At 46.1% G+C, this 11,145-nt stretch overlaps 1 protein-coding gene across 1 annotated transcript in view; it reads right to left on the minus strand.

Annotated features, from left to right (window-relative positions):
* Nucleotides 1-842: 842 nt before the first annotated feature.
* Nucleotides 843-11,145, minus strand: part of Pptc7 (PTC7 protein phosphatase homolog) — a 41,231-nt gene continuing 30,928 nt past the window's right edge. Inside the window, exons 4-6 of the mRNA XM_005344457.2 lie at nt 7,501-7,624; nt 5,406-5,535; nt 843-4,320 (exon numbers count right to left, since the gene is read on the minus strand). Coding sequence (XP_005344514.1) covers nt 4,262-4,320; nt 5,406-5,535; nt 7,501-7,624 — 313 coding nt within the window. The 3' untranslated portion in view covers nt 843-4,261. The remainder of the gene's footprint in view (nt 4,321-5,405; nt 5,536-7,500; nt 7,625-11,145) is intronic.

The raw sequence follows: 11,145 nt of genomic DNA on the forward strand, positions 1-11,145 counted from the left end.
TGCTGCTTAAGTGGATTAGCGTGCTTTAAAAGTGTGAACAGATTCTAGCTGAAACCAGAGTGATTTGGCTCTTGTAGCTTAGCAATGAGTCACAGCTGCCCACAGTAAGCTAATAAAAACCCAACTTTATCCCAAAATGTTCCTCTGTGAATGAAAATGGGCTTTCACTGAGCTTTTTGTGGAAACTGGCAGTGCCCACCCATCACAGTTCTGTCCTATCTGTTGTAGGCTGAGGGTTTATGAATCTCATGTTTACCCCATGACATGCCTACCTGACGGAGGTGGCTGCAGAGCAGCCCTGTAGTCTCCCTGCTGGACGAGGCCTATGTTCATCCAAAGCACCTTGGTCAGCATCGCCTGCGTGCAGCACTGGTCTGTACAAGACAGTGACACTGTCACGTGTCACACTCGAAGCACTTAGGGCTTTGAGATTCTAGCAGGGCACCAGCAAGGTGTGTGTGTGTGTGTCCGTGTTGTGTGGTTCTGGGATAGAATCCACGGCCTTGCACACAGTAGGTCAGTGCTCTGCCACCAAGCTCCAGCCCTCACAGAGGCATGCTCTGGTAGCTTCATTCAGTACTGTTTGGAAGGCACAATGCCCCAGCTGAAAAAAGCTTCCCTAATTTACACTCAATTGGTAAATTTTTGAGGAAGATAAGTAGCTGTTGATTAACAACCACACCTGCTCAAATGGTAAAGCACAAAAGACACAGCTCTGAAGTGCTGGCTCACTGTTAGGTAGACCAAGAGGCTTGGGGTTGAGAGCGTGACAGAGATGACGACAATGCCGAGGGCTGGCGTCTTATTTCCTGACCATTCAAACCAAAGAGTGGCAATTAGTATAAATACTATATTTATTAAATATCTTTACAGTTTATTTAAATGTATTTACAGAACTATTCCTGCATAAGTTATATTTCAGACATCGATTCAGGTCATTGCCTCTTGTAGGACAAACAATGATAGTCTCAACAGAAAACACAGCTCATTAGTACACATGGATTCAGATTTGCTTCATCACTTAGTCGCTTTTGCCACAAACTACCTGCTAACAGTTACATTTTGACATGGACACCGCTTTAGTTGAGAAATTCAATTTTGTGATAAATTTACTTTTTGAAAGAAATAGAATCCAAATGTCTTCTGGTTCATATTTTGCTTTATAAGCAGTTTTTTTCTTAGTATCGCAAAATTTTTTAAACACAAAACTGTGACAGTCTCCAGAGAAACTGTTCTAACTTTGCCGAAGATAGTTGGTGGACAGTGACAAGGAGCCATGAACCTACCCAAAGTATAAACATGTACAGACAGCCCTACCCAATCCTGCTGGCCACCTCCACAACACTCACCAGGAGGGCAGCCCTGTGAGGTCTCGCTGCCTCCTCTATCCACAACAAGGACAGCAGCAGAAAAGGGCACTCTCCTGCCTCAGAAAGCTCATACTCAGTCTCTACTCCAGACACAGCCCAACCCAGACACGCACACCTGGAATGGATTCTCTGTGAGTTAGTAACCGACCAACCAAGTCAAGCTTATACAGTAACTCAGGACAAATAACTTGTTCTCGCCCTCATTTCTTTCAATTTTTAAGAGCCTAGGGACTCTAGCTATTTCACCTCCATTTGGTAATCTTATTTCTTTCTTGTGCGCAGGCAGCTTAAGTTCATAGGAAGAAATAAGGTTCTGATATGTTTAGAGTGCACATTTTTAAAACAGAACAAAATAAAAATTTCAAGCATGTGATAAAAATAGTGATTTTTTTTATAATACAGTATTGCTTTATAAATATAGATGGAAAAGCTATAAACTTTACTGGTCTTTGGTGCATCCAGAGAGGGATAAATAATTTGCCATTTGTAAATTAAAACCCAAATTTCTCTTTTGTTATAAAAGTTCACTCCGTGAGACAAATATGAGTGCTTACATTGCTTGATTTAAAATACAATGCACGCACACACCAGGTTCCAAAGAGGATCTGGTGAGGGGTGTGTGGCAGAGCCCCTGGCCATGGGGAGTGAGAGGCAGCACTCCTCCACCTGGCTTCTGACAGCCATAAAATTAAGTGTGTAAGAAAAAGGACAGGGGTGGAGCAAGTGGAATATGTAATGTCACTAGTCCATGCACCAGGCCCAAAGTAATTTTCAGTCTGAATCTCAATGCTGCCCCATGGTTTCCAGTGCACTACAACAGCCGCACTGTCCACGTCTAACAACCACTGCTCAGAAAAGTGAGTTGTAGAAAATACACCGATCTACCTTTAGAAAGACTGCTTGATGGGTTAAGTAAGAGCAGAAAAAAGCCAGTGACTTGACCAGCTCTGCTCCTAGCAGGAATTAAATGTTGGCATTGGAAAATTAATGCAAAAATATATCCAGATTGTAAGGCTACAATACATCTGACCAGAAACTAATTATAAACCACAGAAAAGAGTTGGAGTAGTCAGTCCTAGGGCCACACACCCCGTCTGGATACAACCTTACTGTTCTAAACACAGACACTGCCAAGAGTTTGTGCAAAATAAATACCCACCAGTGCCCCTCATGCTCTGTCATCAACAGAGCATGACATCTCTTTATCCCAGTCTCCCTCCATACCCGGCCCCTGTATCTCCTCACCAAAGAACTCAGTGTTGTCAGGTTAGGGTAGTTAAGGCATTCTGACATGTAATTAAAGGTGATTCAAAATAGGAATCTAACATTATGCCAATTTAGGAATAGTAGATAAATTACTGAACAGCTTACAAATGAGTAACTCATTCTTATAAACAAAATGCCTGTTACAAGCATGATGCACTGAGATACAGCAATGACATGTACATGGTACATGGTAAACAATTTAAATAAAACAAGAGACAGCTACTCAAATATACAAACTCACAGACAAAATCTTTTAAAAACAAGTTGAGGTAACCTCAAACACAAGTTCAATGCAGTAACCAGGGAGCCAGTGTCTCCTGCAGAGGAAGGGCTGTGCGACTGCTCACGTGCTCTTCACACCAACATCACCTGACTTACACAGAAAACACGGCTTTAATTTAAGGGCTTCTAAGTATATATGGTTTTCTACCACCAAGTTAAAGAAGGAAAAGAACGGACCAAAAAATATATATCTTTACAGCAGTCAATTGTACATAAACCTTAAAAGTAAGTTTGCGCTTGCAGGTAATGGGAAAGTCTGAGAAGGAACGTCACCTACTGCAAATGGCTATTGGAACTGTAAACATTAAGCTGGACTCAGAACCCCACACTCAGCTGGGGTCACTGCGAACGTCAGGTCATCACTAGCTTTCCTGTGGACTCTGTGTGCTGCAGCCACCACGCTGTCACCTTGAGGACACAGCACAGTTGGGGCACGCTCTAAGGGTGTGAGCTCCTGAGGGACGGAAGGAGTGAGGCTGTCCAAAGCCAACCCCATTCCAAGCTGCAGCTGCATACTTTTGCCTGGCCGGGAAGGCCCGTGGCATTCTCACAGGCAGCACAGAAGACTTCAGCTTCAGCATTTGATTCTCAGGCTTTGATGAGTTTTGTAATTTTGCATTACATTTCTGGGAATAGATTTTGGTAGAGTCTCCTTCCTCTGTCCCTCCTGTGGACCAGGCCTCGAGCCTGTGACATGGAAAATCAGTAACTGCCATAGCTTCAATCACAGGAGCACAATTAAGCATCTTTTTAAAAAGCATAAAATATCTGCATCCAAAGAATGAAAATTTTCTTCCAATTTGTCATCAAAACTGTAAGCTGCTAGGGTTGAGTGTCAGAACCCAGCACAGGTTTGGAGCAGGATGTGAACTCCTGGGAAACAGGAGTTTATACAGAAAACACAAAGCCATGGCAGGTCTGGCAGACTGCGCCTGTGGGCACAGGCTCCTCCTGGGAGGGTTGTGTGTTTTCCAGTATGACATCACTATTTACTGTCTGTTGGATGATACATCCCTTTAACACACTGAAATTCTGAATTCACTTTACCAACATTACTTATTTTCAAAACTTCAACTGCTTTTGAAAGGTAAAAGGCTTTGAACCCCTCCAGGAGAAGGGAGCAGTCACCGAGCTTCTCTTGGTGGTCACCAGCAGGTCCTGGGCTAGTGGATGACAATAGTGGTTCTCAACAAGGATCTCAATGGGTCTCAAACAAGGGCCAGGCATCCGGCATTGGCCACTGAAATCAGTGGCAAAGAAATGTGGTCCTGCCAGCAGGATCAGCACACATGGCAGGGAAAAATGGGGTGACAGGGAAAGGCAGGAGTTGCCAGCGTGGCCAATCAGTCCGTGTACTCAGCCACTATTGAGAGGAGGACAGTGATATCATCTGGTTTTCCACCTAAAACACAAATGGAACTCATCAGTATATGTGTAGGAAGAGTCAACCAAAGCTGTGGTCCAGGTAGTACCGTAGAGACTAGTGCTCATCTTTCAGTGGATCTGGTCTGTCGGTGCACAAGAGTGGAGAAACAGCTAAAAGCTGTAGGCTCTGGGTTTGGGAGATTGGGAGTTCAAGGTCGTTTTCACCTACAGAGAGTTCAAGCCCAGACTGTGTTACAGGAAACCATCCCCCAACGCTAAAATAAAACAAGGTAGTTAAACACAACCAAGAAGCCAGGGCGTGGTTCTGCATACCTATAATTTCAGAACTTGGTAGTTTGAGGCAGGTGGACCATCACTTATTTGAGGCTAGTTTGAGCTATCTAAGATCTTGTTTCAAAGAAACTAAATCAAAAAAGTGACTTAATTGACGCTTAAAACCACTGCCCCAAACCCACCTGCTGCTTTCCCACGATGGCTGTGCCGACGGCCACGCAGAGCATCGGCTGCAGTGACGGTCTGTAGGGCAGCTCCAGCCAGCACTCACAGGAGCACGGTCCTAATCTGGACAAACATGCCCACTATGTGGAAACTAGGAATAGCCTGTGTTCTAATGTGCCAAGCAGCTATGGCACGTGCTTTTCTCTATTCTAACATTTCCTGAGCTCAGATGTGCTCTGCATGTCATAATAATATTACACTAGCAACAGCTGGGCAGCCCAACACTTCTGATGCCAACATCATCAGAATCAGCTGGGGCTGGCCTAATTCCCCGGTCACATCATGAAGTGGATTGGAAAACATCAGAGTTGAGGGCAATGTCATATAACTTCCCTTTGCAGGTTGCTGTGGTAGTTTGGATCAGTCACTTGACGGACAGAACATTAAGCTGCTGGGAATATGGCCCAGGGTGATCAGATCAGTGGTGGAGTAAAGGCTTCAGGTTCTACCTGTCTCTCATTCAGTCAAGGTCAGTTCTGAAGGGCACCTCAGAGGAGAAGCGAGCTACACATTGGCTGCTACCCTCCTGACCTTGCTGTGAGTGAGAGGAAGGACACTTAAACACTCTCACCCGGAGCTCAGAACCTTCCAGAGAATGCTTACCTCTCACATTCAGTCCATTGTCACATGCAAACTGTGCAAAAGGTGACATATAATTTGGGTCATAGGCCAGCTCATGTGCCTGCTCAGCAATGCTTCTTGCCGTCCGCTGTATACTCTCGTAATTTGAATTCTAAAATGAAAGGACAGAGTTATTTTTACCGCAATGTCTCGTGTGAGTTCTGCAGGAGAACACTTCGTGCAAACAGCACTGTAAGGCAGAACATCTACCTGAACATTTCCCCCTTGTGCTTAAGTTTTATTCTAGTTAGAGAAGACATGGAGAGAACCAGGAACAAGTCCATTATGGCCCTGATCCATGAGAAAGCCTTTTGTTGAAATGGTTCCAGAGCTTCAATTTAGATTTTTCATTTTTGGTTTTCCATTCAAAAATTTCTAGGTATTCTTGCTAAAATAGGATGATCTAAAAAGGTGGGTTCTGGCCACATTTTCAGGATGCTGCAGAAGTCCCCATGTTTGGCAACACACCCTAGCCAGCTATATTTGCTTTCCAAGTAAGGGCAGCTTGGTGTGGGCTGTGCTGGGAATGCCTTTCAGGCTTTGCATCACCATGAAGAGGCTTGCTTTGCTGTGTGTTCTTTGGCCATGCCCTATTCCAGCTGCTTCCATTCACCTACAAAATGGACACAGGAGGGCAAGGACCCCGCTCAGACCTGACTTCAAAGGTTCTGAATCTTTCTGTCTAAACATCAACCACCAGAGGGCCAGGGCAGCTGGAGACATGACTCCAGAAGTTAAGAGCACTGGCTGCTCCTGCAGGGGACCAAGGTTTAGTTTCTAGCACCCATATGACCAATCAGTTCTAGGGAGCCCAGCACTCTCTACTTTCCTCCCCAGGTACCAGGCAAACAGTCATACACATAAGATAAAAACAATAATTGTAGGCCAGGCGGTGGTGGCGCACGCCTTTAATCCCAGCACTCGGGAGGCAGAGGCAGGTGGATCTCCATGAGTTCGAGGCCAGCTTGGCCTATAGAGTGGGCTCTAGGACAGGCTCCAAAGCCACAGAGAAACCCTGTCTCGAAAAAAACCAAAAAAGAAAAAACAAAACAAACAAACAAAAAAAAACAATAGTTGTATAGAGGAACTAAAATGAAAACCAAACAGGTCCATGCTTCCATACCACCTTACAGAGGCTCCCGATCGTATATTCCTCTTTCCCAGTGGCTCACCTCTAGACTGTAAACCTGGGGCGGAGGTGGGGGCAGGGCCTGCATATTTTCTACTTACCAGGTCAGACACAGCATTAGGACTGTTCTTGTGGTTTTGGTGACTCTTCCCTTCTTCCCTGTCACCCTGAAGGACAAGATCTTTCCTACTTCCCATTTTACAGGCAAGGGAACTACTTACTGCTTGGGCAGCAGAAGAGACGCCCCAAGCCAGAACGGTGAGGGACTGACTGCCTTAGAAGGGCTAGGTTCTGCCAGTCAGTACTTGCACTAGTCCAAGAGTCTCTGGGAGCTTAGTCTCTGGCATCCCCACTTTCTGTGGAAGATGCCAAACTTCCCTCAGCTCGGATCACACCCAGGCACCTGCCTCCTGGACTGCCTTCTGGTTAACTGCTTCCTAACCTTCCAGCCTCAGCAGTTTCTGGTATATGGTAAGAATAAAAGGAGAGCCGGGCGGTGGTGGCGCACGCCTTTAATCCCAGCACTCGGGAGGCAGAGGCAGGCAGATCTCTGTGAATTCGAGGCCAGCCTGGTCTATAAAGCAAGTTCTAGGACAGCCAGAGATACACAGAGAAATCCTGTCTCAAAAAACAAACAAACAAACAAAAGAATAAAAGGAGAGAAGGACAAGCAAGTGCATAAACACCAGGAAAAATGCTGGTGGGGACATCCTCCCATTCTGCCTGAGCCCCCTATGCAGGAGGGGTTTGGAAGTTTTCCCCCAGTTCTCTTCCGAATGCTCCCATTTATAATTGCCTGGAATATCACATCCATTATTTCCCTGAAGGACTATTCAAAAAATCGTCCTTTCCAAACCAAGAGACAATTCAAGGAACTCAATAAAACTTGGCAGTGCAGAGACCACAGCTCCCAGGGTCTACACACTCACCAGGCTCCAAGTTCATTACCTTCAGTTTCTTCAGCTCCTGAAGGATCATATAATCAGGCATGTTGTCAAAAAGCCCATCTGTTGCCGTAAGGATGATGTCACCTAACTGGACGTCAAAAGACGTGCTATCAGCAGCGTCCGGGCTGTGGCAAGGACAGAAGAGGGAGAGCAAGGTGAAGGTAGCCCTGTAGATATGGGTCAATGGTCCTATTACCAGAATTTTACAGTGTAAGGAGGCTTTTAAAATGACATCCACTAAAGCAAAGTTGGGCCAGTGAGATGGCTCAGCAGGCAAGGGTGGCCACTATCGAGCTTACTGATGAGTTAGTTCTCCATCCAAAGGACCTACATGTCAAAGCAACAGAACCACTCCTGCAGGTGCCCTGTGACCTCCACACTCATGCCATGGCATGACCCCACCCCACAACATAGTCATAGTAAGAAAAATGAGCTGAAAGTCCATTTCAATGTCTCAAGGCTCATCAGCAGAAGCTATCAATAAAAGCTGAATTTGAGCCGTCAGACCAGTTGTGTCACGGGCTCAAGAGGGAGCCCGCTCTGACTTCTCCTTTCCAGCCTGCAGCCTCAGAGCAAGGCTTTCCTTCTCACCATTGCACCCTTCTGGCTCTTAGGAGGCTGGGTCCCCAAGGAGAACAGGAGACCCCTGGGACATTACTCAGGGACACCTAGAGAAGCTTTGGCACAGTTAAGGACTGTTTGAGTATGCCTGGCATGTAGGGCTTCAGGAAACATGTTAAATGACTCCGCAAAAACAGAATAACCCTCTCAATTGAGAGGAGACCTTTAATATGTTGTTAAACAGCAAAGACAGAAATATTGGTAGATACAGCTCCTTCTGTGAGAAGGGAAAAGACATGCACGGAACCATCTAAGCTCAGAGCACCAATCTAGAGAGAATCTAACCCCAGAGCCTGCCAAAGGATGTGAAGCCGCAGCAGGGGCAGAGGAGACTGCTTTTTTTTTTTTAAATAATTTATCTTATTTTATATGCATTGGTATTTTGCCTGCAGGTATGTTTGTATGGGGGAACCAGATCTCCTGGAACTGGAGTTTCAGACAGTTATAAACTGTCATGTGGTTGCTGGGAATTGAACCCGGGTCCTCTGAAGAGCAGTCAGCACTCTTAACCACTCTCCCATCTCTCCAGTCCCCGACTGCTTGTTTTTTGAGTAACTTTTTTTGTTTGTTTTGTTTTGAAGAGAAGGTCTCAACAAGCAGCCCAGGTTGGCCTTCAACTCATAATTCTCCTGCCTCACCCTCCTGGATGCTGGGATGACAGGTATGTGCTACTGGGTACAACTTTTATTTTTTTATTTTTTATTTTTTGGTTTTTCGAGACAGGGTTTCTCTGTAGCTTTGGTTCCTGTCCTGGATCTAGCTCTGTAGACCAGGCTGGCCTCGAACTCACAGAGATCCGCCTGCCTCTGCCTCCCGAGTGCTGGGATTACAGGCGTGCGTCACCACTGCCCGGCTTGGGTACAACTTTTAAAGGAAGAGATGGGAGATTATTTTTCTAACAAAGCCTGAAGGAAACAGACCTAACAACGGGGGAGATGCAGGCAGGAGTTCACAGCCCCATGAGGCTGGCTCTCAGTCATTCCTGAGGCCACCTTCAGTGCTTCCCAGGCTGAAAGGGCAACCAGAGGCATCTAATCGTCTCCTTAACCTTGTGGTGAAAAGAGAAGGAAGACCGTAGACACTAACCACCAAGGCCATAGCCAAAGCACTGAGGCTTAACAGGTACCCCACACTTGGCTAAGTGGTAAGAAAGAAACGCAAAGTCAGTCCGTCATTCCTAAGGATCTGCACTGTGCCCTGAGCAAACTCCTGGCTCAGCTTCGCATGGCTGAGGGAAGGAGGCAGCACACATTGATAGATAAGAGTGGCAACTGAGGACATACAGCAGAAGAGAAAGCCACCATCATATTGGTGGAAACTGGGTTAGTTCCTTCTGTAAAAATCAAGACAAACACGCAAGACTCTGGCCTGCTGTCTTTGCAAGCGTGTCAGGTTCTGGAAGTGCAGATTAATGACCAGGTTGGCACGGGGGCTCTGTTTTATGCTGAGGTTTTTCTTTCCCCACAAGTGGCCTTTGCCATTCTGCCTGTGAGAGCCTCACTCTCATTGGACAGCCCGTGTTCTGCTAATACTCCCACCCACGAGCTTGGTGTTCTGCCAGCTGCAGCTCTGCCCATTCTGACTGAACACACTGTGCTGCTGGAAACTCTCAACTGCACTGAAACACGAGCCACAGTCACATGCTGGCGAGCTGGGCTCCACGGGCAGCCACCTCCACCTCACATAAGGCCAGCAGAGTGTGCCGCTAGCCGGCCTATCCCAAATCTTGCTTGCGGATCTGGTACTCAGGTGCCAAAACAGGCAGCAGCCAATCCGAAAAAATAAAGTACTACAATCTGGAAGCTGTCAGTTGAGCTTGGTATCTGCTGAGGCCTTCACTCCAAACGCTCCAGCTATTGTGCATCACAGTCCACTAACACAAGAGAGCTGGTTCAGCAAGACGGCTCAGGGATGGCACCTGCTGCCAAACTGATACCCAAGATTGATCCCAGGAACCCACATGCTGGGAAGGAGAGAACTAACCTGCACACCTGTGCCACGACACACACCACCTCCAAACACACAAAATAAATATATTTTAAAAATACAATAAAATGTCTTATCAAATGCTCTTCTAACTCAGGCAACTAGTCTGACCTGAAAGCTCAAAGTATTTCCTTCTCCAGAGTCAGCACTGACACTCGCATGTTTTTGTTTTTGAGACGGTTTCGTTGTAGCTTTGGGGCCTGTCCTACAAGTAGCTCTTGTAGATCAGGCTGGTCTCAAATTCACAGAGATCCACCTGCCTCTGCCTCCCAAGTGCTGGGATTAAAGGTGTGCGCCACCACCACCCAGCCAATACTCACATGTTTTAAGGCAGAGTCTTGCTATATATAGCCCAGGCTGGCGTCAAACTGGTAATCCTCCTGCCTTACCGTCCTGAATGCCAGGATTACAAGTGCAAGTCTACCCAGCAAGCAGACTATTTAAATAGACAACACCAAGTACTAACAATATGATACCCTCACTCCAAAATCAAAGATGGCAGAAACGCCTGTTTTATTTTAGCTGGGCTTTAAGATCTGGCTCACTAAGAGATAATAGGTAGAAAAGGAAAAGAGAATTTGCTAGGAGTTTCTTCACAAAAAACCTACTGGGAGTTACTGGTGAGCATTCCGTAGCCTGTAAGGTGGCCAAGCCTTAGCCTTACTCTATTCTACAAAAAGAGCAACTAAAACGTATTTTTATTTATTTTTTTTTAAATATTTATTTATTTATTTATTATGTATACAATATTCTGTCTGTGTGTATGCCTACAGGCCAGAAGAGGGCACCAGACCCCATACAGATGGTTGTGAGCCACCATGTGGTTGCTGGGAATTGAACTCAGGACCTTTGGAAGAGCAGGCAGTGCTCTTAACCTCTGAGCCATCTCTCCAGCCCCTAAAACGTATTTTTAAAGAGTTCCAGTCATTTTGAAAGTTCCTGGAAGTAGCCGGGCGGTGGTGGCGCACGCCTTTAATCCCAGCACTTGGGAGGCAGAGGCAGGCGGATCTCTGTGAGTTCGAGACCAGCCTGGTCTACA

This window comes from Microtus ochrogaster, chromosome 2 (assembly GCF_000317375.1).
Source record: "Microtus ochrogaster isolate Prairie Vole_2 chromosome 2, MicOch1.0, whole genome shotgun sequence".
In the NCBI taxonomy this organism is placed as follows: domain Eukaryota; kingdom Metazoa; phylum Chordata; class Mammalia; order Rodentia; family Cricetidae; genus Microtus; species Microtus ochrogaster.